Source organism: Chrysemys picta, chromosome 2, assembly GCF_011386835.1.
Source record: "Chrysemys picta bellii isolate R12L10 chromosome 2, ASM1138683v2, whole genome shotgun sequence".
Lineage (NCBI taxonomy): Eukaryota > Metazoa > Chordata > Testudines > Emydidae > Chrysemys > Chrysemys picta.
This window is the reverse complement of record NC_088792.1, coordinates 121,600,221-121,626,383: the sequence shown is the minus strand read 5'-3', so window position 1 is coordinate 121,626,383 and position 26,163 is coordinate 121,600,221. Positions and strand designations below refer to the sequence as shown.

The window sequence follows — 26,163 nt, the reverse complement described above, 5'->3', positions numbered from 1 at the left end:
GTAATAAATCAAGGTGTCAGGGGATGTAAGTTAAATGCCTGAGCATTTATGCAGTGTGTTTACCCCCTTAACAACCTCGCTTTTTGTTTCTAGGTTAACACGCATGTGATTAGTCTAGATAGCCTGCCACCCAGAAGACAGATACTGAGATAGAGGCCAGCCAGACCACACAGCTTCCTTTCACCATAGAAGATGGCCTAATGTTCTACAAAGCCAATCACTCTATTCATTTTGCTTGCTTCCAGAATATTGTGTTCCCTTGCTCATGGGACAGGAAAAATCTCTGAAAAGACCAACTGGACTGGTGCCAATATGTGTCATCAGTAGTGCAGTTTTGCCTGATGCCATCAGAATTCCATGCAGTTTTGCAGTCACATCTTGTCTTAGGTCCAGGAAGACAGCACAGCATCCTGCTGTCCTTATTTCCCTTGCAGAATGTTCTCAACATGGAGTCTTAGTGAAAATGGTTTGCTATCTTTGGACATTTGGAGAGCTCTTGAGCATACCTTACATCCTTGTGAGTTGGGCTGAAGAACCATCTTCAGGTATGCGTGCCCACCCCGAAGTTCTCTGTACCATTCTCCCTGTAAAATCTTCAGAAGCATTCTCTTCAACTGACATGCTCAATACCAACATTGACTAGGTAGCATTTCTGCTGGGTATCTTCCCTCTAGGGGCTCATAGATTGTCCATATTCTTCTGCTTCAAGCCATGTAAATTCCTCCTTTTTTTCCTCTAGTCACACAAGCTGTCAATCTTTTCTTTAATTTCTGTGCTTTCTAGTTCCTTTATTGCCAGGTCCTTTCTTTGTGGACTCTCCAATGATGCTGCGCAAATCCGTTTGGCCAAGAACTCTTCAGCATCTCTGGTGCTATGCAGGCTTGATACGTCTTTCTTCAGGTCCACAAATCTTTTCTTCCAGTACGGCCACCAGCTTGCATTTCATAATGGGAAGTCCCTTCTGTCTTCGGGTAGTCTGGAAACATGACATATCCCCTGCAGGTCATAACTGTTCCATCACTAGCCATCATCATTACTGATATAGCAGTGCTCCATGAGAGAAAGTATAGTGTTCAAACTCCCTCCTACCAACTGCCTCCAGAATTCCCCATTAGCATGCTCCTGTTTCCCAGGTCAGAGGTTCAATTCGCAGCTGGCTTGTAAACCTAGCCTAAATGGTCACCATCTTTATTAACAGGGAGGGCTCAAACACACAAATCAAAGGGCCTAACAGCCAGTCACATAGACCTCACAAAGCCCTGGCAAACACCCAGCCTGATCAGCCTGGATATGCACATGTCAACTGTTATGTTCCTTTGCTTACAACCAGATCATTTTCAAAAGCATATGTGACTGAATTTGTTGAGGTTTGCAAATGCTACTCTTCATTACTAATTACACTTACTTCAGGTACATTGTACTCAGAGCCACTAGACAAATACACACCTTTTATTATTTTGATGCCAACATACAAATCTCTGCTGCTGAAAAAGGAAGAGTCTCTCTTACTAAGCAGTCATCAGGTTGCTTTGGTAATCATGTGAAAGTCTTCTGGTCCTAACCTGTTTTATATTTATGATCTGTTGGTTGGGGGTCATGTAGGATGTTTTTTAATTCTGTATACCCTGTTTGTGTATAGCTATGCTTCTGGCACTCACTTTAAAGTCTAACAGGGTTCAGCTTTATTCTGTCTGTATGTACTAGTGATGCAACCTTTTGCAATATTTGCATAGCTGAAGCAATGCTGCTGTAAATACTTAAAACATTTGTGTGAAAATCACATCTCATTTTGGGGATGTGTTGTGAGAATCAAACACCAATTAAGAGTCAGGCTTCTAGGTTGACTGGCTGATATCTATCTCAGTTCTCAAAGGTTCTGGACCCATGTTGTTTACTAAAATGTGACTCAGTATCAGTTTTAAGCATTTACTTAAAACACTAAACATAAAAATCAAGAAAATGTATCCCCAAAGCTAAGCTACTATTGATAAAATTAAACTAGAGTAAGAATAAAGCAATACAGCTATCAACTGTATAAAATCAAAGCAAAATCAACAAGTTAGTCTCAATATTGGACTGGAAAAAAATCAAATTAGTTAAATCATTAAATTAATACAAAAAATAGTCCTCAAAAATTCAAAGAAAAGATTTGTAGAGGGTGCCTTTCTGTTGGTCATAGTTCCCACCTAAAGAATTTTATTGAAGTCAATCAAAATTATAATGTAGAGTTGGTTAAATATTAGGGAAATTAAAAAAATTAAATCATGATTAATCGTGTGATTAACAAAATTAATCGTGATTAATTGTTTGATTAATCGCACTGTTAACAATAGAATAACATTTATTTAAATATTTCTGGGTGTTTTCTACATGTTCAAATATATTTATTTAAATTACAACACAGAATACAAAGTGTACAGTGCTCATTTTATATTAATTTTTGATTACAAGTATTTGCATTGTAAAAAAACTACAAAAACAGAATTTTTCAGTTCACCTCATGCAAGTAGTGTAGTGCAATCTCTTTATCATGAAAGTTAAACTTACAAATGTAGAATTATGTACAAAAAACCTGCATTCAAAAATAAAACAATGTAAAATTTTGAGCCTGCACGTCCACTCAGTCCTACTTCCTGTTAAGGCAATCGCTCAGACAAACAAGTTTGTTTACATTTGCAGTAGATAATACTGCCTGCTTCTTGTTTACGTCACCTGACAGTGAGAACAGGCATTTTCATGGCACTGTTGTAGTCAGAATTGCAAGAGATTTACGTGTCAGATGCACTAAAGATTCATATGTCCCTTCATGCTTCAGCTACCATTCCAGGGGACATGTGTCCATGCTGATGACGGGTTCTCTTCTATAACAATCCAAAGCAGTGTGGACTGACGCACGTTCATTTTCATCATCTGAGTCAGATGCCACAAGGTTGATTTCCTCTTTTGGTGGTTCGGGTTCTGTAATTTCCGCATTGGAGTGTTTCTCTTTTAAGACTTCTGAAAGCATGCGTCACACCTCGTCCCTCTCAGATTTTGGAAGGCACTTCAGATTCTAAAAACTTGGGTCCTGTGCTGTAGCTATCTTTAGAAATCTCACATTGGTACCTTCTTTGTGTTTTGTGAAATCTGCAGTGAAAGTGTTCTTAAAATGAACAACATGTGCTGGGCTATCATCCGAGACTGCTATAACATGAAATATATGGCAGAATGTGGGTAAAACAGAGCAGGGCACATACAATTCTCCCCCAAGGAGTTCAGTCACATATTTAATTAACGCATTATTTTTTTAACAATCGTCATCAGCATGGAAGCATGTCCTCTGGAATGATGGCCGAAGCATGAAGGGGCATATGAATGTTTAGCATATCTGACATTGTAAATACCTTGCAATGCTGGCTACAAAAGTGCCATTCTGGTGACATCGTAAATAAGAGAAGGGCAGATTATCTCCTGTAAATGTAAACAAGCTTGTTTGTCTTAGCGATTGGCTGAACAAGAAGTACGACTGAGTGGACTTGTAGGCTCTGAAGTTCTACATTGTTTTGTTTTTGAGTGAAGTTATGTAACAAAAAATCTACATTTGTAAATTGCATTTTCACAACAAAAAGATTACACTACAGTACTTGTATGAGGTGAATTGAAAAATATTATTTCTTTTGTCATTTTTACAGTGCAAATATATGTAATAAAAAAATAATATGCACTTTGATTTCAAGTAGAATACAGAATACAATATACATGAAAATGTAGAAAAACATTCTATTGTTTAACAGTGCAATTAAAACTAATTAATGGCAATTAAGTTTTTTTTAGTCACAATTGACTTTTTTTAGTTAAGCGTGTGAGTTAACTGTGTTTAAGCGACAGTCCTATTAAATATCATAAGACTGAAACCAAATTATTATCTAATATTTGAACCACAACCTCAGAGTAAATTATAAAGCTTCCTCCTTTGAATTCAATTGCTGTTTGATATCTAACCTTTTCCTCCTCCCCAACAGATATTATAATACCTAATAAAAAAGATTGAACTCTTATAGAAAAATTTACACAAGATAACTCAAGACTCATAGGAATTTTAGATGTAGAACACACTCTTATGAATAATTTCATGAGACAACCTGGGGAAACTTTTCCTTCTGGCACCTTTCCTATCTGTACTTTATGGATGCTCACACACAAATGTGTGCACACAGCCACACTTTCACTTCCACACTCTGATAATAGAGGGGCAGACCAAATAAAAACAAAATAGAAAAAAAATAAGATCCTTAAGATAATGGTGGCAGGGGGATGCAAACTCTTCAGCTTTTACAGTCGTCTGACTGTCATAGGGTAGGAGTAGGAACTGCAGTCAAGGAGCTAGATGGCGATGTTCTGCTGGCACAGCTCTTTTCACTAGCAGGCCTCCTTTGGGTGGATGGAAAAATTGCTCAGAGGCTGGAGTGGCCTGGTTGTGGCTGTCATGACTGCCTCTCTCCAACGTGATTAATCTTTGGAATTTTGGAATGTTAGTCTGCTCTCAATTGGCCTGTTGACCTAGAAGGTGAGGCTTCTTGGCCTTGATTTGTAGGGCTGGAAAACGTTGCTTATACTGCCTTGCAGCACCAGTCACCAGGGGCCTTTGGAAAAATCAAGTGTGAGGGCTACCTTGGAGCCATGCAACTTAATCCACTCATGTTCAGATTAGGTCATGCTTATCTAGCATCAGTTTGGAAGCAGGGTGGTCTTTAGGCATACTCAGCATACAAGGCTGCAGTAGGGCACCCAAAAATTTGGGGCACCCCTGGATCTTAGTGTCCATCCTTCTGCCTCTTCCTATCCCAGTTCTGACCCTTCCTGCAGGCTCCCACGGCTAGCTGCTGCAGCCTGGTGACTCTTACTCCGGAGGGGATCTAGTAACTTAAAAGTGAAAAAGCCTTCCAGCCTGCCAGCCCTATTAGCACAACATTGAAACTGTTAAAGAGCCATTCACGTGGTAATGAAGCCATTTAACAGGCATTTGCCAATCCCCAGGTATATACTGTCAGTTTCTGAATTTATTGTAGGGTGACCAGACATCCTGATTTTATCGGGACTGTCCCGATATTTCCTTGTTTGTCCTGCGTCCCCACTGATGTGCGGTCGGGACACTGGACAAACAAGGAAATGCTCCAGAGCCCGGAAGTGCTCGCATGCCCCCCCCCCCCCGCCCCGACTCCGCCCCCTCCTCCCCCCATTGGCTCCCTCCCTGAATCCCCACCTCTTCCCCAGGCTCACCATTCCTCCTTCCTCCACAAGCTCTGGAGGGAGGCCCCAGAGACGCAGAGGGAGCGCCGGGCCAGGGTGAGTGAGAGTCCGGCCTGGCCCCAAGCAGGCAGGACTCAGTTGGGTGGTAGGGAGAGGAGGGGGGCGGCCCGCGGTGCCAGGCGGCGGCTGTTCTCCCCCCCTGGGCAGCGGGACTCGGGAGCAGCCGCTGCTGCAGCTCCCACTGCCGCCGGGGGAGGAAGCGGCCGATGTCCAAGCTCGGCGGCTGCGGCTCTGGTGCCCGGGCCCGAACCACCCCGAACCCGGGCCTGCTGCAGGGACCTAGCAGCGCGCACGCTGCGCCCCGCCCCTGGCCAGTCATGTCTGGGCTGCTGCCCAGCTGGTGCAATCCTGCGGTGGCATCGGCAGGCCAGGCCCATTCGTTCCCCTGCGGGACCCGAGCGGGACGGGGGGCCTGGGGCCTGCTGCCCCCACTCCGGGACCGCCGCGGGATAGCACCAGCTGGGCAGCAGCCCAGATGCGACTGGCCAGGAGCTGGGCGCAGCGTGCACGCTGCTGGGTCCCCGCAGCAGGCCCAGGCTCGGGGGGGTTCGGGCCCAGGCGCCAGAGCCGCAGCCGCCGAGCTTGGCCATCGGCCACTTCCTCCCCCCGTGGCAGTGGGAGCTGCGGCAGCGGCTGCTCCCAAGTCCCGCTGCCCAGGGGGGGAGAACAGCCGCTGCCTAGCCCCGCGGGCCGCCCCTCTACTCTCCCTACCGCCCAACTGAGTCCTGCCTGCTCGGGGCCAAGCCAGACGCTCACTCATCCTGGCCCCACGCTCCCTCTGCGTCTCCGGGGCCTCCCTCCAGAGCTTGTGGAGGAAGGGTGGTTTTTATTTATTTATTTATGTATTGCCCTCCCACCCCCCACCCCGCGTCCCGATATTTGACTTGGGTGATCTGGTCACTCTAATTTACTGACAAAAACAGTTGTGCATTAGTGTATTGTTTACTCAGAACATGTTCGTCTACAGCACCTTAGTTTAAAACTTGCTTTAAAAATATTTCATTAGTGTGTTGCTGAAGATGATAAAATCACATATGTAAAAAATCCTTGAAGAGAGCCCTTAAAGGAACAACACCCCTTTCCTGCCAGATAGCTGGAGAAACGAGTTTCCTTTTCTTCACTTCTGACGATTTGATGAACTAGTTTTAAGAAAAGACACTTGTCTATTGTTATGGAGATCACACAAAGTAAATTAGTGTCCCTTTTTCTAAAAGCAATGAACATTGTTATGAACACACTAAACCTCTGTGACTGATTAATTTAAAATAATGTCTTTGTTTCAGTGAGTTAACTATGTAGTAATCTGGAATGATTACTTTATGAAGGCTTAAGCATACATTTAAAATATAAAATCAGCTTAGAAATACTGATTAAGAAAACAGAAGAGCCGCATCATGTATTCCATAATATGTAATGTTGTATTCAGCAGGACAGCTGACTTGCCTTTACTACAAAGTTTTTTTGCAAACAGATCTCTGACAAACTTCGGGGCAGTAGCATAGCTAGTGGGGTGCAGGCGAAGCAGCTGCTTCCCCTCATCACGTTTTCAAAAAGTGGCGCTAACATCCTGCAGGCAAAGGGGAGCAGCACGGCCGGAGGAGCCCTGGGGAGGGGGCGGCACAACCGGAGGAGCGAGGGGGGGCGCAGCAGCGCGGCCCGCAGCGTGGCCGGCAGCCAATGGGGGGCGGCGGGTTCGGCCGGAGAAGGCAGAGCGGGGGGGAGGGGGGCAGGGTGCAGCATGGCGGCCCGCACAGCGTGACCCGCAGCCGGAGGAGTGAGGGGGGGCGCAGCAAGGCGGCCCGCAGTGTGGCCAGTAGCTATGGCCGGAGGAGCGAGGGGGGGGGGCGCAGCAGGGTGGCCCGCACAGCGCGGCTGACAGCCGCGGCCGGAGGAACGAGGGGGGGCGCAGCAGGGCGGCCAGCAGCCGCGGAGGAGCGAGGGGTGCATAGCAGGGTGGCCAGCAGCCGTGGCTGGAGGAGCGAGAGGGGGTGCAGCAGGGCGGCCCACAGCCAATGGGCCGGGGCAGCGGGCGCGGCCGGAGGAGGCAGAGTGGGGGGGGGGGGGCGCAGCAAGGCGGCCCGCAGCCCTGGCCGGAGGAGCAGGGGGGGCGCAGCATGGCAGTCGGCAGCCAATGGGGGGCGGGGCGGCACAGCTGGAGGAGCCAGCAAGGGGGGGGGGGTGCGGAGCGGCCGGAGGAGGAGCCAAGGGGGTGGGGGACGCCTTTTTTATGTTTGCTCCCCCTGCTCTTAGATCCTGGCTATGCCACTGCTTCAGGGTATATCAAAAAACCCGTGACTGACATTTTTTATTCCCAAGTTTAATGCTTTTAATTAGGTACCTTCTGCATGTACAGTCTTCACCTTCTGGAATGCAGTGGAAAACATGCTCCATTTTCTTTAGAAAGAAATTGCAGAAGAGTGTTTTTTTCAAATGTCATTTGCTTCATTTGGGTTCAGGGATTTGGCTGGAAGGGGGTGATCATGGAGGGGGAGGGAAGAGAAGAGGGAGACAGTGGGGAGAGGGCAGGGCCTGGGCAGAGTGGGGTGGGGCCTGGGGCAGAGCAGGGGTGGAGTATGGGAGGGGCCTCAGATGGGCTGGGGAGCTAGCCTCCCCAAGTGGCAGCTTCACCCACCACCCATGACAGCAAGTAAGAGCGGTTGGCTCCCGCACACACAGTGCACACTGCAGTCTCCTTAGGCGGGGCCGTATTAACAGAGCCAAATGCGTCGGCGCCGCGCATTCTGCATGAGGGAGAGGGTACGGGGCTCTCTGCGAGGAACTGTGACTCTCCGCTGCCATGAGGTGGGCTGGGCGGCTCAGTATCCTTTGCTGCCTCATCCCTCCACACACACCCTGGGCTGCGACCCCAGGCTACCCTTGGGCGTAGGGGCTCCAGTTTAATAACGCTGCATAGGGGCCCATAAATCCTAAGGACGCCCCTGTTTTGAAGAGTGCATTTAAATCAGCAAATTTAGAAATATTCAGATTTTTGAATACCATAGAGATCTGTGACCTATGACCCCCAAACTATCGAAAATCCAAAGCATGATACCACTTTTGAAGAAGTTGCCATGGTATTATCTGGATGAAAAGGTCTTGAGAGGACATTGTGTCACAAAGTTTGACACAAAAATCCTCTAAAAATAGCTGATTGGAAAAACACTAGCAACAAAACTTGTCACTCAACATTCATTCATCAACAACATTAACAATAAATTCATCACCTCTGCTGCTTATTCTTGGAGATTACAGTAACCTGGCTATTTTGGAATTAGGCTATAAATCAACAGCTTGTCTTCTGGAATCTATATCTTGATAGAAAAACAGTTACCATACTTTAAAACCTATCAAGATGAAACCCATTTGAGAAATAAAATGTTTAAAGTTTATATAAGATCTGTATCCCCATACACACTATTTGTCTCACAGTCGGCAGACCTCCCTGACATAGCCACATAAATTTCCTTATGCAGACTGCACTGGCTGAGACTGTGTCTGGTGTACATGCCCACTGCATAGCTCTCTACACTGCTTTTGCACATGTGGTTTGCTTTCCTACCCCTGCAGTACTGTTCAGAATCTGGCCCATTCATTTTTACTCTTAATACTTAATTCATAAATGAGAAATCTGGATACTTTTGATTAACCTGTACATTGAGGAATCAAAATTTGTACTGTAAAAGAATAAGGTAAACAACTTGAGTCCTAGTTAACCTTTCTTAATACCTGTGATTTTGAATGGATTTGCTTTCCTTGTTTCCCCAGTGCTTTGGCAGCCAAAGAAAATACCCACAAGAGGAAAATGGCTTATTTATCCTTTACACTATTTAAACTTGTGCATGTAGTGAATACAGAACCATCCTGGATATTCCACTTTACAACTGGTTTTTTCTTTTTAATTTTGCTTTTTATGGATTGTGGGATTTTTACATCAACTGGTACCAGATCTACATATTTCTTTAATAGAATAAAAAATGGTGGTATTTTAGGATGTGAAAAAATACATTAGGGTATATGGATTGTAGGATAAATCCCTACAACCTGAACCAGGGGAGAACTGCCAAAACAACTTTGGGACGTTGCAGAAGGTTGTAATGGGGTCTCACATATTTGTTCTCCATTGTAGCATTTATTTTATTTAGCAAAAGTATATAATATATTACAATAAAATAAACTGTACATCTGTTGTTAACATTTTAAATTGATAGTATGTTTGTGGCAGAAGTGCTTGATTACTTTAAAAATCTTGCAATCAAACCTTTGGAAACCATAGTAGAAATAATGTAAAGTTATAGGAGGTGGCTGTTTTCTAAAGGGCGTTTGCTTACCACAGGCTTAGTTCAGTTGTTATAAAGTTGTTAGGGAAAAGCAGTTAGGATCTAGGGACAAAAGACACAGGCTGCATAGAAACAAGGAAGGAAAAGCTGTTGTTACAATCCACGTGGGCTGGAAGTCTAGGTATGAAGTGGGAAGTTTTATTTAAATAACTTTCAATGTTAATGTAGCCTCCTGTCCACAGGCCTATATGGGTATTAAGAAAGGTTAACCAGCACCTCCTATGCAGGACAATAGTGGGAATTTAGGGTTTTATGTGCGGGCCTCCACCAATGGGTGAATTTCATCTCCATTGTGTATTTCAACTCATATTTGGCTACATTCCTGCAAAAACTAAGCACTATTTGATTTAGCACTGTACATAAACACAAATCTGGGAGAATGAGCTGGATACATTTCTGGCTTATACATCAGCAACAGAAGAGTTAACAAAGTTCTGACTGCTGAATCTATTATTGGTGATGATGTGAAGCCTGAAAGAACACAGCTTATCTTTCAATTTCATGACTGAGTTTGAGGTGCTGGTATTTAGAAAAATCATCTTTTATAGATCTGGTTGAAAACTGCCAATTGTTTTTCACGGGAAATTTTTTATTTGTTTTTTCCTAATTCTGCTATGAAAATGTTTTTTGCTTTTTCAGTGAAAAACTGAAAACAAACCCTTTTGATTTCCCCAAAAAATATTTTATTTCAAATAATGAAAAATTGAAACGAAATAAAAAATGTCAATGATTTTTTTTTTATTTTGCTCAAAACACTATTTTTGTTGAAAAAATAATCGGGAAAAAATTAAACCAGTTCTTTGGTATTATTTGTGAAGTAATTTTTAATTTTGAGTCACCAAGAGATAATAAATGTGGAATTACCACGGTTCCATTTTCACAGTGACTTCAGACTGTGAAATGTCTGCAGGTCAAAAACTGCCACTGTCTTGATTTTAGGAAAGAAAAAACTAACCAAGCATCACAGCCAAACGAAAAGAGCCGTAGGGTCTTTGAGGTAGAGACCAACTTTTTGCTATGTGTCTCTAAATAGCACAGTAGGGTCCTGTTATTACAATACAAATTGTAAACAGCCAGTGAAATCTGCAAAGCAGCAGCCTGGTCTAATATGCAGAGTTTCCAAAGCTGTGACAAAACAGACCTCCAGTTACTGACAGGCCTGACTTTTGGCAGGATAGTAGCCAGCTTTTCTGTTGTTTTTCTATGCTTCTATCTGATATCCTCATTGTGACCTTCCTTTGTTATATTTTTTCCTCACTCCTACGCATATCTCTTGTGCAGAGGATAAGCAGACATGCCTCTCAAAGGAAACATGTGGGACAATCAAACTGGTATATAAGCAAAGAATTGTTCAGATCATACTCAGGGATCCATTCAGGAAAAAAAAAATCCCTATGTGCACACAGTACCTATGTTCATTATAAGTGTTATTACATTATTAAATATAATGGCTATGGAAGAATTCTTGCTGCTGAAAGTAGGTCAGCAGGCCCCATAGACCAGGGCTCGCTGTGATTAAGTTTCAGCTCCCTCCAACAAATCAGTGAGAGGGTAATAGATCTGCATGGACTTATTAGCAATACTGATTTTATGGCTCATTACAACAGTTAATAACACCCCTGTCTGCCAACCTTTAATTGCCCACTTCAGTTTAAGTGGTCTCCTACAGCATATATGAACTCCTTATGCTTAACAATCTGTCCCACCTCATGTTTAGGTCAGACACTCTCTGGTTACCTTCTCCAGACCTGAAGAAGTTGGTCCAATAAAAGATGTTATCTCACCTGCCTTGTCTCTCTTATATCCTGGGACCAACATGGCTACATAATAGGTCTGCAGGTATTCAGTTTTTCAGGAAAAGAAACTGACAGATAAGACAGAAGTTCTCTACTTCCTCTTCAAGATCATTGTTGTTAAATAAGATGTTGATGTTAAATAAGTCTGTACCTAACACTAGTTCTTGCAGTACCCCAGCAGAAGCCCTTTACAACTCAGTCAGGGCCGGTGCTACCATTTAGGCAAACTAGGCGGTTGCCTAGGGTGCCAAGATTTGGGGGCGCCAAAAAGCGGTGCCCCCAATTATTTTTTTTTTACAGCATTCCTATGCCCCCTCCCTGAGTGCGTGGTCGCCGCTCCACTTCTCCCGCCTCCCAGGCTTGCAGCGCCAATCAGGTGTTTGGCGCTGCAAGCCTGGGAGGGGAGAAGAATTAGAGTCAGGGCGCCATGCTCGGGGAGGAGGCGGAGCAGAGGTAAGCTGGGGTGGAGAGCTGCCGCACGGCTCCCCGGAGGGAGGGAGCTGCCGGGGGGGGGTGCCTCAGGGCGGAGGAGGGGGCGGGGAGCTGCCGCAGGGCTCGGTGGGGGGGGGGGTGCAAGGTGGAAGTTTCGCCTAGGGCGCGAAACTTCCTTGCACTGGCCCTGAACTCAGTACATTGACATTTATCACAACACACTATGGACTCTGTGACAGTACTCGTAATAAGGTAATTGAAAATGATTTTGCAAGTGTAGTTTTGAGAGGCAGCATTAAATGCAGTGGTACACTCAAACTATAGTGCCTCTACTGCATCCCTGTCATCTACAAATTTTGTAATTCTATAAAAAAAAATCAAGTTTGTCAGTTAAAACTTATAAATCCATGCTGTATATTGCTCACAGTCCTGTTTTCCTCCAGCAGTTTACTATGAATTTCTGTTAATGGCCCAAATTCTGCTTTCAAGTATAGTGCTGTAACCCTATTGACTTCAGAGGAGGTTTTTTTTATTTTATTTTCCAATTTGTACAGTCACAGTTTCTCTAAGTGCACTGGCACTACAATTTAAAAACACAGATAAAGATAATAGCCCAGATCAATATAATGTCAAAAAGAGGGATTACAGAACTTTCCAACCCACAAACCAAGAAGGGAAAACCAGCCTTTCACACCCCACCCACATCATCAGAGAAAATCAAAAACAGGCTTGCAACATGTTCTGAAGATCAACAAGCTCTGGATCGATTGAACCAAAGAGGGGAAAGGGCAGATTTTTAAAGGTATTTAGGTGCCTAACTATGCAGATAAGCATGTTTTCAAAAGTGGCTAGGCACATAATTTCCATGGGAATTGTCAGTGAATTGCAGACTTTAGAATCTTTCACTAACAGCTCATGCTCCCAATCTTAACTTAAAAAATGGCATTTTAGAGTGTGGCAGGCTTCCCACAATCTTAACTACCGCTCTCCAATTTGGCTTCTTCACGTGGGAAGGAAGGAGTCAGCATGGTGTGGGCAAATGGGAAAAGAGAAGAGCAACGTGTTCTCACCATATCACCAGTTCGGTCGCCTGTTTGTAGAACCCTGTAGATTCTTAGCTGGGCTCAGTACAGTCACTCATACTGGCAACCAAGAAGCGTTGCAACAACCATTACTGTCCTCTCAGCAGGCCAAGGGCAACTCTCTTTGCTCTTGCCCCTGTTTTTACACCACCTTGGCCATAATTAGTTGTGGTTCTTTTAAAAACAAGAATTTCTCCCAGAAGGAAGTATTTTGTCATAAATGCCAATGAGAAGTAGGAATAAACTCCCCAAATTATAACATACAATTGTGAAAGAAACACATTTGCACCCAAACCTTTTCCCTTTCTTCAGTTATCATAGAAATGAAGTATTTTCCTATTGAGCTAGAGAATATTTAACTACTTTACATGCTGTGCTCGGGTTGTAAATGAGGATGGGTCAAGCCACAACTCCCACAACCCTATTCAAATCAGTTTTTCAGTTATAATTGATGTTTTTGATCTCTTTATAACTGCCTTTGTAGTAAATGCTGGCATCATTTTTGTTTGTTGGCTGTATTCCCAGACTAATGATTTTTTAAAAGGAATCTTTTCATATTTCAATAAAAATTCTAAATATCTAATTAGTAACAATTGTAGCAGGAGATGCTAGAAATCCTGACATGTCACAGGTTGTAAAGCATGTACTGTCCACTAACTCTGTTCATTAAAGTTACAGGATTCTGGTTTGAAACTAATATGGTAAATCAGTATTGTAATTTTATTATTGTAATAACAGTAATAGTGATATTGAACACCCAAAAACAATGTTAAAAGGACATAATTAGGGATTCAAAGTTAAGCATTCAAAAGTTAGGAAATGCCAGATTCTTCTTCGCGCGTCCTCTGAATATTCCCATTCTTGTATATGCACCAACCAGTGCCATTGAACGGTGCAGCCTTCTACTAGCCGTGCTTAGTCAATTGTTTGTATGCTCCTCTTTGCCCCCACCCTCAGCCTCTGAGCACATTCTGAGACCATGGCTATAAAAGTGGACACAGCAGCGGTTACCACCTCAGTTCCTTCCACCTGCTGACACAGTTATGAGCCTTCTACAAATCAAAATTCTTTAGACAGTTAGTTACAGTGCTTTGGTTGTTGTTTTATAGCTAATATATGTTTATTGTTGTTCTTGTGGTGGACCCAAAGAGCAGGAAGCATGGATTTAAGAGATGTGTGTCATGTCTGGCAGTTTACCTAGATCTGGACTCCCATGCTTGCTGCCTGAAGTGCTTAGCAGAAGGACATTCTCCTTCCTGTTGTTCAATCTGCAGCACTTTCACACTGCAAACCAGAAAGGAGAAGCAGAAGAGACTCCAAGCCTTCCTTCTACAAGAAGCCTTATCAGCAAAAACTTCCAGATCCTTAGTTCTTAAAACTCTGGAAGATAAAAACACGAGGCCTGGGTGAGTTCTGAGCCCTTCTGTTTCCAGGAAGACTTTTGAACGTAAGCCATCCATCTTGGCAACAAACTCCAGTTCTAAAGAAATTGAGCACTTGGTAACAAAGTCATCTGATCCCCATACCAAAGAAGGTATCAGTATCAAGGAAATCAGACATGGAAGGTAAACAATAGATGCCAAGAACTTCCATGGAACCAAGGCCATCGGTTCCAAGGAAGAAAAAAGTGAAGACTAAACACCTGTCTGGAGACTCATCAGATCCAATGCAGCAAACATACAATTGTCTGCGGAACCACACTCCTCAGTTCCAGTGGATTCTGCAATAACAACAGTAAAAAGAAGATTGGACGGGAATCCATCCCCACACTCTCACAAGAAAAGGAAATCAGATGTCCCATTGATGATGTTACCTCCACCACTGTCATAACTATAAAGGGAAGGGTAACAGCTCTCCTGTGTACAGTACTATAAAATCCCTCCTGGCCAGAGACTCCAAAATCCTTTTCCCTGTAAAGGGTTAAGAAGCTCAGGTAACCTGGCTGGCATCTGACCCAAAGGACCAATAAGGGGACAAGATACTTTCAAATCTTGGGAGGGGGAAGGCTTTTGTTTGTGCTCTTTGTTTGGGAAGTCGTTCGCTCTTGGGACTGAGAGGGACCAGACATCAATCCAGGTTCTCCACATCTTTCTAAACAAGTCTCTCATATTTCAAACTTGTAAGTAAAAAGCCAGGCAAGGCGTGTTAGTTTTACTTTGTTTTCTCAACTTGTAAATGTACCTTTTACTAGAGTGTTTATCTTTGTTTGCTATACTTTGAACCTGAGGCTAGAGGGAGGTCCTCTGAGCTCTTTAAGTTTGATTACCCTGTAAAGTTATTTTCCATACTGATTTTACAGAGATGATTTTTACCTTTTTCTTTAATTAAAAGCCTTCTTTTTAAGAACCTGATTGATTTTTTCCTTGTTTTAGATCCAAGGGGTTTGGATCTGTATTCACCAGGGAATTGATGAAAGGTTTCTCAAGGCTTCCCAGGGAAGGGAACCCATTTGGGAATGGTGGCAGCGGACCAGAACTAAGCTGGTAGTTAAGCTTAGAAGTTTTCATGCAGGCCCCCACATTTGTACCCTAAAGTTCAAAGTGGGGATACAGCCTTGACAACCACCCAGGACACCTTCGGACTCTCCTCAGACGATGATTTCTCCAATGTCCATATTAAGAATACCAATCTCAGTAGCCCCCCCGCACAATCATTTTGTTGTCAGATCTGGACTCAGAGCCAATGGATAGTCCAGAGCCACAATCTCAGAGACCTCTATTGGACACGGACTACTATAAACCCAGGTATCCCCCTGGTTCTGCTATGATACCAAACTGTCGAAATTGGCAGGACTGGCAAGTGCCTCCATGAATTCCTTGATCTTATTGGTTAGCTCCAGACCTTCCATATCAACTTCCGTCCAGGGTCAGGCCTTCTGTTCACCATCGATCTGGTGAGGTCTTTCTGGATCTGTGACATCCAGATCCAAATTATATGGATTCGACACATCCACTCTCAAGAGCACATTCAGATCCAAGACATTTGGATCCTACACTAATGGATCCAGTAATGGGATACAAGTCCCCTACTCTAATTAAAGACAAATTATTTGATGAAGAGGAGAAGGTAGAGGTTTCTCTACAGACAGATCTTTCCCATGACCAGGAACCTATGGGTGAATTCTCTCCAGACAAAAATGTGGGAGTTGCCTCAACACCTTCTCCTTCAGAGGATGCCATTCATTCTCAGGAATTAATCAGCAGAATGGTTTCTACATTAAAATAACCTTCATTTTCATTAAAAGAAACTGTGCATCCCATTTTTGATATGTTTGGAAGCACTTCTACAAATAAAGTTTCTCTGCCACTTTTGGAGAGAGTATGGCAACCAGCAAAATTAATATGGAATACCCCATCGTCTTGACAGCCAATTGCAAACAAGATAGATAAGCTTTATCAGATTCCATATGAAGGATTTTCTTTTTTTCATGTACATCCTGTTACCAGATTTGCCCGTTATTTTGGGGTATGCTCATTTATTCGGATTACTCTTCTGGCAGAGGGGGTGGGGTTGGGTTGTAATTCTGTCAATGTACTGCTTGTGTCACTTGTGTTTTCAGATGGAGCTCTACCTCTCCTTTCTGCAGGTCCCCTCCCAATGGAGCTATCCCTAGGGCTGGGTTTCTCCAACCCCAGAACCAGATGAACACACCCACACATACATTAACAGAGCAAGTCTGAGCGGACCGGGTCAATCAGCACTGTCAAGCTGACCCCTTATATGTCTTTGGACTCACTGGGCTGGAGGAAGCAGCACTTTCAAGCTGACTCTCCTTATATGCCCCTGGGATTCATGGACTGGATCAAGCAGCACTTTCAAGCTGTTACCCTCATGCGTCTCAGATTCAGCATGTCCCTATCCCCACTCTCACATCACAATTGTACTAGCAGTAACCTACTTGATGAGCAAACCCCACAGTATTTTGGGCGCTGCAGGGATCTTTAGCTTAGGTAAAAGAAGCATTGCTGTAGAGTGAATGGGAAGAGGGTAGAGGGAAGCTAAAAACACAGAAGAGTAAAGTTCAGCAAGACAGAGAGAAGCAACCAATGTAACCATAAAAGTTATTTATTGAATAATAGTGATAACTACATAAGGAGGGCTAAACCAACATAACATACATTATTAAAGGTTAATATCTACGGTAGAAAGGAAAACAGAGAGAGAGAAAGAGAAGGGGGTCTCACCACTCCCTGAAGCTTGAACTGGTCAGGGCTCCCAGGTGATGGTGGTAGCTCAGGGTCCTGAGGGCAGGAGACAGGCAGAGTCCCCAGCACGATCAGTCAGGAGAATATGGAGTCCCAGTGGAACTGATGCATAGTTTGGATCTAAGCATCAGAACACTGACTGGAGGGTGAGTCGGGATTTTTGTAGAGAAAATACAATGTTTCAAGGGAGAACACTAGATTTGTTTATGGGTAAGCTGATGACTCAAGGGTTTTCTTTAGGCTAGACAATAGGAGCTGATCACTCTTGGCTATGGGGTGGTGTTTTCTTCCAGGGAGCTCACAATGCAGCTAGGCTGCTTCAGTATTTTGGATATCAATCAAGGATTAATTACTAGAATTGGTCTGATAACTGCTGAGCTGGGTGTGGGCAGGCATAGGTTCATTAACATCTGGAACAGAGATTCCCATGATGCAGTGCTTCCCTGCTTTTTTCTGGTCCCAGAGTTCAGTGCGGTTCTCTGTTCTCCATTCTGTATGCAAATTGAGATGTCTCCCTGTCCCATCTTTCATACAGATGAGGCTAGGGGAGTTGGCTCTGTTCTTCCTTCTGTGTGCTAATGGGGATGTCTTAATCTTGTCACCCTTGTCAGGAGGGGTTTAGGTATGTCTCCGATCCGCCCTTCATTGCTCTCTACAAGTCTTTTCTCTGATGGGTTTTGGTTTAAGCAGAGGCTGGTGGAGGTGGGTATCTTTCATGAGTGAGGCCTTGGCTACACTGGCAATTCACAGCGCTGCACTTGCTGCGCTCAGGGGTGTGAAAAAACACCCCCCCGAGCGCAGCGAGTGCAGCACTGTAAAGCACCAGTGTAATCAGCACCTGCAGCGCTGCACACTCGCTCGCAGCGCTGCAAGCTATTCCCCTCGGAGAGGTGGAGTACTTGCAGCAGTGCGAGAGAGCTCTCGCAGCGCTGGCGGCGCGACTACACTCGCGCTTCACAGCGCTGCCGCGGCAGTGCTGTGAATCTGCGAGTGTAGCCAAGGCCTCAGACAGGCTGGATACTCCGCCCTGGTTCCCCAAGAACACAGAGCTGACTGGTATCAATCCTTCATCAAATTCTCTAGTAGTGGCAGCAACGGTGCAAAGATCAAGATCAGGAGGTACATTCTACTCCTAGCAATAGAGAAGGGAAAAGATTAGATTCCCTAGTAAGGAAGCTAATCTCTTCTTCCTCTCTAAACATGTGAATAGCTAAATACCTACCTTCTTCTTATTTCAACAAAGGTAGACATCACTACCAACAGCAACAGCATTAACAATTTGCTACTTCTCAATCATATAAGAGATGACCATTTAAAGCCAGAATGAAGCAGAAGAATTTGTCTGCCACCAATTCTTTGTCTGCTGTTAGATGCAGGTTTGGGGTGGTATTCAAGGCAGCAAACCAATCTTGGCTTCTATTTCCCTTACAACTGGAGACAGTTTAAGCCAATGTTAGAGCAATTAGCTAAATATCATCACAGAGAGATGGGTTCTGGGCATTATAAAGAACAGTTTCTCCATCCAGTTCAACACTCTCACCCAAACCAACTTCCCACACCCTCCTCTTTCAGGTACCCTTCTCATGACTCAGTGTTAAGAAAGGAAATAAATTTTCTGTAAACAAAGGAAGCAATAGAGGAGGTTCCAATACATTTCAGGAATAAAGGATTCTATTCCTGCTATTTCCCATTTCCAAAATAAAATGGAGGATTTCATCCCATCTTGGATCTAAGGAAACTAAAAAGTATTTTTGATGGCTGCATTTCAGAATGTTGACTTCTGTTTCCATTATTCCTTCCCTGTCTTATCTAGATTGGTTTACTGCTCTCCATCTCAAAGAAGCTTCTTTTCATATTTCAATAAGACCATCACACAGGAAGTACCTTCATTTCGCCATAGGGTAGGACCATTTTCAGTTCAGCGTCCTCCCCTTTGGCCTTTCCTCAGGATCCCATCTCTTTACCAAATGTTTGTCCATAGTAGCAGCATTTCACAAGAGACAAGGGATTTTGTCTTTCCATATATAGACCACTGACTCCTAAAAGCAGCCTCAGAGGGCGAGCTAGAAGAAATCATAAATTTCACATGCTCTGTATTCCAAAGTTTGAGTTTCTTAATAAATTAAAAGAAATCCTTTCTGACTCCATCATAGAAAATCCTATTCATAGGCACTCTTTTCTAAATCTCTACTGAAGAGTCCATCTCAGAAAGTAAAGTTCTTTCTATCATTAATGTGTCTACTGATGTTAACTACATATGTCACACCTTATGCGAGACTAAGTATGATACCACTGCAACGTTGGTTGTTAAAAAACTTCAGATCTGTAGTAGACAGTATGGATCGGATACTTACCATCCTAGCAGAAATCCAAAGATCCCTCTGATGGTTGATGGACCAGGGAAATGTTCTGAGAGGGGTGTTTTTCATCACTCCCGCTCCATCTACAGATGCCTCGAAAATACGCTGCAGGGCACAGCTCGTCAAGTTTGTAACAAGGGGTTCTGTTGTCAACAGGAAGGTCATCTTCATATCAACATGCTCAAGTTAAGGATAATTTGGTTGGCATTCATATATTTTCTTCCCCAGATACAAGGGTCAGTGGTTCAACTGGCCACAGACAATATGACCGTAATGACCTATGTAAACAAACAGAGAGGAGCCTGACCATCACAGCTTTGCAAGGAGGCAATACAACTTTGTGATGGGTGTATACTCCACGAGGTGTATCCAGTAGCTCTGCATCTTGCAAGATCCCTTACCCAGTTAGCAGATCACCAATTGAATCCAAGGAAGGCCAAAACACAGGAAGGCCCCTCCCTCAGACTATGGGTTCAACGAAATTCAAGGGACAACAAATGAATAAACAAGGACAGGCATGGGGGACACAGGATCATAATAAGGGGTCCACCAGTTAGCAGACCAACTGAGCAGGGAATCTACTCAGATTCATGAATGGTCCTTGAAAGACTCGGTGATCTGAGACATCTTTGCTCTTTGGGGTACTCCAAAGATAGATTTTCGTGCTACAAAGTTCAACATGAGATGCCAATATTTTTGATAGAGGACAGGAATAGATACTCAGTGTCTAACAGCAGATGTGTTTCCTCTTCATTTGGGAGACAGAGCTAGTGTATGCTTGCCTGCCTTCTTCTCTAATGTTGAAGGTGGTTGAAAAAAATCAGACAGGATTAATCCCAGTTGATACTGATCACCCTAGCATGGCCAAGACAACAGTGGTACACATACTTGTTCTTCATTCCAAGGGAAGATAGATGCTTACTAGCATTGACAGACCCTCTGACACAACAACAAGGAAAAGTGTACCATCGAGACCCTGTCATCTCTGCATCTGACAGCATGGGCAATAGGCTTCTAGCAGAGTTGGAGAAGTCTTTGTCTACAGATATTCTACATGTTCTACTTAATGCTATAAGGAAATCAACTGGAAAATATTATAAGTTAAAATGGAAAAGATTTTTGCCATTGCTATGTGATAGGGGTATAAATCCTGTGTCAGCCCCTATTCAAACTATATTAGAGTAATTGTTATATTTAAAGCATACTTAAAGCTATATTTAGCTGCAACAGCAGCTTCTCATATTCAAATCAGTATTTTCACATAATGTTGTTAAGTTTTTTAAAGGATTACTAAATTTGTACCCCCGGTAAGAGATTCTATTGCACCATTGGACTTAATGCAATCACAGCTTATGTCTCCACCCTTTGAGCCCTTATTTTCATGTTCCTTATTTCATCTATCAATTAAGGCTGCTTTTATTATAGCAATAATATCAGCTTGGAAGATTAGTAAACTTCATGCCTTAATGGCTGACACTCTATTTATGACCTTTTATAAATACAATGTATTTCTTCATCCACATCCTAGATTTATACCAAAAAATCACTTGAGTTCCATGTCAGTCAGTCAGTCCATTAGTCTACCAGTGTTTTTTCCCAGACCTCATTTGAGTAAGGGCAAATCAAAGCTGCATTGTTTGCAGGAGCACTGCCAGCTTTTCTGCTGCCCTAGGCAGCGGAAGGTCCCGCCGCCGAAATACTGCCGCGGTCGCCGCCCTCCAAATTGTAGCGCCCTAGGCAACCGCCTGGGTCGCCTAATGTGTTGCACCAGCCCTGATTGTTTGGATGCAAAAAGAGTTTTATCATTCTGTTTCAATAGGAAAAAGGACTTTAGGTCTTTGCATAAATTGCTTGTTTCATATGCTGGTAATGATAAAGGAAATCTTGCATCAGCACAAACATTATCAAGATGGGTCAGACAGTGTATAATAGAAAGTTATAAGAGTGCATCATGATCTCCCATTCTTCAGCTCTAAGCACACTCCACTAGGGTGATGGCAGCATTGGTGGCACGTATGAGACATGTTCCACTACTAGAAATTTGTACAGCAGCCATGTGGAGTCAAAACACATATTCATTAAACATTATCTGTTATATATGGTCAGATGCACAGTTGGTAGATCTGTGCTTCAGTCCTTGTTTAGTTAGGACTCCATACCCACCATCCTATTTAAAATGTGTATTATGGACTAAACTATACCAGGAGTGGGACTATGCAGAGAAGAGGGTCAAAGAAGAAATTAATGTTACTTACCTGTAACTGAGATTATTTGAAATGGATTCTGCATGTTCACATGCCCTGCCCTCCTTCCTCTGTTTTGCGGGGTCCTGTTTTCTACTGGCTCAGCATTAGTAGTGGAAGGAACTGAGGCGGTAACTGCTGCCTCCCTCCCTGTTATAGCCTCGTCCTCAGCATAATGCTCGGAGGCTGAGGGTAGGGACAGAAAGGGGCATGCGAGTGTTTGACTAGGCACTGCTAGTAGAAGATTGCACCATTCAATGACACCATCAGCACATATCCAATGGTATGAATATGCAGAATCCATTTTGAAGAACTGGATACAGGTAAGCAACCTTTGTATTAAGGTTGTCTCTGCAACCTTCATTCGGCTCCCTTATGCATATGCATTATGAGACACTTTTTAATTGCATGGTCAGAACTGTAACTGTAAGCCTCCACCCTCCATGTCCTATCATCATCATCATCATCATCATCATCATCAGGGACATTGCAGCACAGACTACTACTACTTGAGCTACCAGACTAGCTAGATTAGCTAGCAACAGGAGAAGGCTGCAGTCCTGGGGGGAATGATCTACTGGTACTGTGCATTTGGCTGAGGGGAAAGCAACCTTCTCTCTCTCTCTATCTCTTCTCCCTTCCCCCCCTTCCCCATGTGGTTCCCCGAAAGGCATACTGATCAACATTTTCAAATTCGTTTCAGGAAACATCCCACTCCTTTAGACCCCAACGTCCAACACCCCTGATGCCCTCCCAACACCCCCACTGCTAACCTCACTGCCCTGCCTCCAGCCCCACAACACCTCCACTGCTAGCCCTACTAACACACCACCACTGCCATCCCCTTGCCAACTCACTAATACTCCCATCCAGTCTCCTTAGCCTTTTCCAGCCCATCCAATGCCTCCAGCCTGTAGTAGGGTTACCATATTTTAAAATAACAAAAAGAGGACACTCCAAGGGGCCTCGCCCCCACCCCCAACCCCGCCCCCTTCCCAGACCCTTCCCCGTCCCGGCACCACCCCAACTCCACCCCTTTTCCAAATTCCCCGCCCCAACTCCACACCCTCCCCTGAACGCTCTGCCCCCCCTGCTCCTCCCCCTCCCCTGCTTTCTGCGAATCAAATGTTTGTGGGAAGCCTGAAACAGGCAGGCAGGAGGTGGGCTGAGGCTGGGGGAGGCGTGGCCCAGTCCGGCCCCCCGGCCGAGCGGTTCTGGCCCCGGCGGCTCCAGCTCGGCTCGGGCCCCAGGGCATGGACGCTGGCCCCGGCCAAGCGGCACCGGCCCTGGCGGCTCCAGCCCGGCTCGGCTCAGGCCCCGGGGCACTGGCCCTGTTTCCGGCCGAGTGGCTCCAGCTCGGCTCGGGCACCGGGGCATGGGCACCGGCCCCAGCTGAGCGGCTCCGGCCCCAGGGCACTGGCCGAGTGGCTCCAGCCCCAGCGACTCCAGCTCGGATCGGACCCCGATCTGGCACCGGCCCCAGCACTGGCCCCGGCCCCGGCTGAGCGGCGCTGGCCGGCGGCCAAGCACCGTTGGCCCCAGCGGCTCCGGCTCTGGCCCCAGCGGCTCCAGCCTGGATCCAAGCCCCGCGACCCCTCCCTATTTTCCCGGACATGTCCGGCTTTTTGGAATTTCCCCCCAGACGGGGATTTGAGGACCAAAAAGCCGGACATGTCCGGGAAAATCCGGATGTATGGTAACCCTACCCTGTAGGACACACAACAAAGCAAGCAGAGTTGCAGCCCCACCCCCAGTGTGGACCCTGCCCCAGGAGGGCTATCCCAAGCTCAGCTGTAGGCTACGTTCTGGGAGGCAGGGCTGCATTTACACCCAGGGAAGTGAAGACAAGACATTCACTCTTGGCCTGGTGCTTTCAGCAGAATAGAAGTGCACAGGTCTACCCCTTCCTGGCTGCACCAAGTCCCAAAGGAGGAGGGAATATTCCCCTGATACCTCTCTTGTTGCACTTAAAGGCCTGGGGAGAAAGGGGCATTAACCCCTCCCCACCCTCAGCCCCACTCTATTGAGTCCCAGAGTGAGTGGAGCTGTGTTCCCCGCTCTGAACTCCCCATCTATCTGCTCCCTGCAGTGGTCAGGGCCTGGGGGAGAATGGGGCATGACTGCCCTCTCCCTGACATACTGCCACCGCCCCCTTACCTGACTCCACTTCACACTGCCACGGCTCCACACCACCACAGCAGCCCTGTTCTTCAAAGCTTCCATCCCTGTGCCATTGGTCACCAAGCCCTTCCAACTCTGCCCTTTCTGAACTCCCATTGGTTGAACCAAAAGGAGAGCAAAGGTCAGCTACATTACCCAGCATGTTGTGCATCTGCCATATGTCAGGGCCGTCCTTAGTGGGTGCGGGGTCTGGGGCGGAAGTGACAGATATGTCTCTTCTGGGACTGACTGCGCTGACCAATTGCACCAGCCCGCGGGGATCCCCAAAGCGTGGGGCCCAGTGCAGAAGTGATGGATTCGTCTCTTCTAGGACCGACCACACCAGCTAATCGTACCAGCCCACCGGGCCTCCCAAAGCGTGGGGCCTGGAGCGGTTGCCCTGATTCGGTCTACCCAAGGGACGGCTCTGGCCAGAGTTTCTCCAAACAAAGGCTGATGTGCATGTGTGGCTGACACATATTCTGGGGAATGTTGTTTTTATGCAGGAAATGACATTAAATTGGGAATGGGGAGTTTTTGGTTGCAAACGGGAGTCTCCCTGGCATACTGGGAAACTTGGTCTGTCTGGGGTGGGCTGGAACATGGGGGACATGTGCCATGGGGAGTCTGAACCAGTTTCCCCAGTCCCAGAAAGGCTGTCTGGTCCCCAGGGTTCCTCAGAGGGTAACGGGTCCTCCTCCGGCTGCTACTGCTTAGGCAATAGCCTGAGCCCAGCCATTTGGAATGTTCACATTCAGTTATTGTTCTGTCAGGTTGCCAAAATTTTCCTGAGGAATGCAAATGAGAGGAGAGAAGTGGTGATTTTCAGCAGTTTATATCTCAGCCAAACCTTAATGGAATTTCAAAGAAAAGGTGCTTCTCTAACCAAGTGGTTCTCAACCAGGGGTACACATACCCCTGGCGGTAGGCAGAGGTCTTTCAGGAGGTACATCAGTTCATCTAGATATTTGCCTAGTTTTACAACAGGCTACATAAAAAGCACTAGCAAAGTCAGTACAGACTAAAATTTCACATGGACAAAATGAGAAAAGTCAGCAATTTTTCAGTAATAGTGGGCTGTGACACTTTTGTATTTTTGTGTCTGATTTTGTAAGCAAGTAGTTTTTAAGCAAGGTGAAACTTGGGGTACACAGGACAAATCAGACTCCTGAAAGGGGTACAGTAGTCAGGAAAGGTTGAGAACCACTGCTGAAGCCTAAAGGCATTCCCTCTACTGAATTTCAAAGGCCTGTTGTAAACAGTGGAGGTGTTAGAGCTTGTCAAAAAAGGTCACAAGAATCGTTTATACTAGGTGTTAGGCCACCTAAATATAATGGTCACTATCAACTCCTCCTGCAATAAAATAAATCACATTTGTTGTCCTAGCAGCTGGTGTGCTGCTGGACAGGTCTGAATGATATCACAGAATGTTTCTCAGCACTGCTGTTTACTAATGAAGGTGATAATCGGTGAATGATTGACTTGGATTGACTAGAACTCTCAGTCATTGCTGAAAAAAAGCCTATGAATTGGGCCTCCCCTATTTGGGTTTTAATGAAATCCTTGAATGAAAGCAGTAATGATATTTCTTTACTGATGGCTAAAGATGGACCTAGATTCAAACAACCCTGAGCTTTGGGGAAGTTCTATGCCATCTCTTCTGATTGCTAATATAGTTTTCACTTTTATCTCTTGAGAGTAGGATTAGCAGTATCAATCTAATTTTTGTAGTTACTGATGGAAGTTAGTGTATTTTGAATTAGATATCGTGTGCTGTGCACATTCATATCTCTGGTTCTTAATGCTGTATCGATCTGTCAACAATCTATAAATTGCTCATAGAGAAATATCATACCAAATATATAACAGCTTGTAATAAAAACTACTCTTTTGATTCATGTAAACTAGTGGTATTGTGTTATAACAGTGACCTTTTTTTCTTTTTCTTTTCTTTTTTTTTCTTTTTTGTTTTTTTTTTTTTGCTATTTCAGTTATTTGGTTGTTTCTTAGCATGGGAGACTCGAAATGTCAGCATTCCTGCTTTGAATGACAGCAAATACATCGGGATGAGCGTATACAATGTGGGGATCATGTGTATTATTGGAGCTGCAGTTTCATTCCTCACTCGGGATCAACCCAATGTTCAGTTCTGCATTGTTGCTTTAGTCATTATATTCTGCAGTACCATTACACTCTGCCTTGTTTTTGTACCTAAGGTAGGTGAATTCATTTATGCTAGTACTTACATTGTTACTTGAT

The 26,163-nt window shown here is 44.7% G+C and overlaps 1 protein-coding gene across 3 annotated transcripts in view; it reads left to right on the top strand.

The window, feature by feature from the left end:
- Nucleotides 1-26,163, top strand: part of GABBR2 (gamma-aminobutyric acid type B receptor subunit 2) — an 877,787-nt gene that overhangs the window by 801,239 nt on the left and 50,385 nt on the right. For all 3 annotated transcript variants that reach the window (XM_065584143.1, XM_065584144.1, XM_065584145.1), the window contains exon 15: nt 25,896-26,120. In XM_065584143.1, the coding sequence (XP_065440215.1) occupies nt 25,896-26,120 (225 nt within the window). The remainder of the gene's footprint in view (nt 1-25,895; nt 26,121-26,163) is intronic.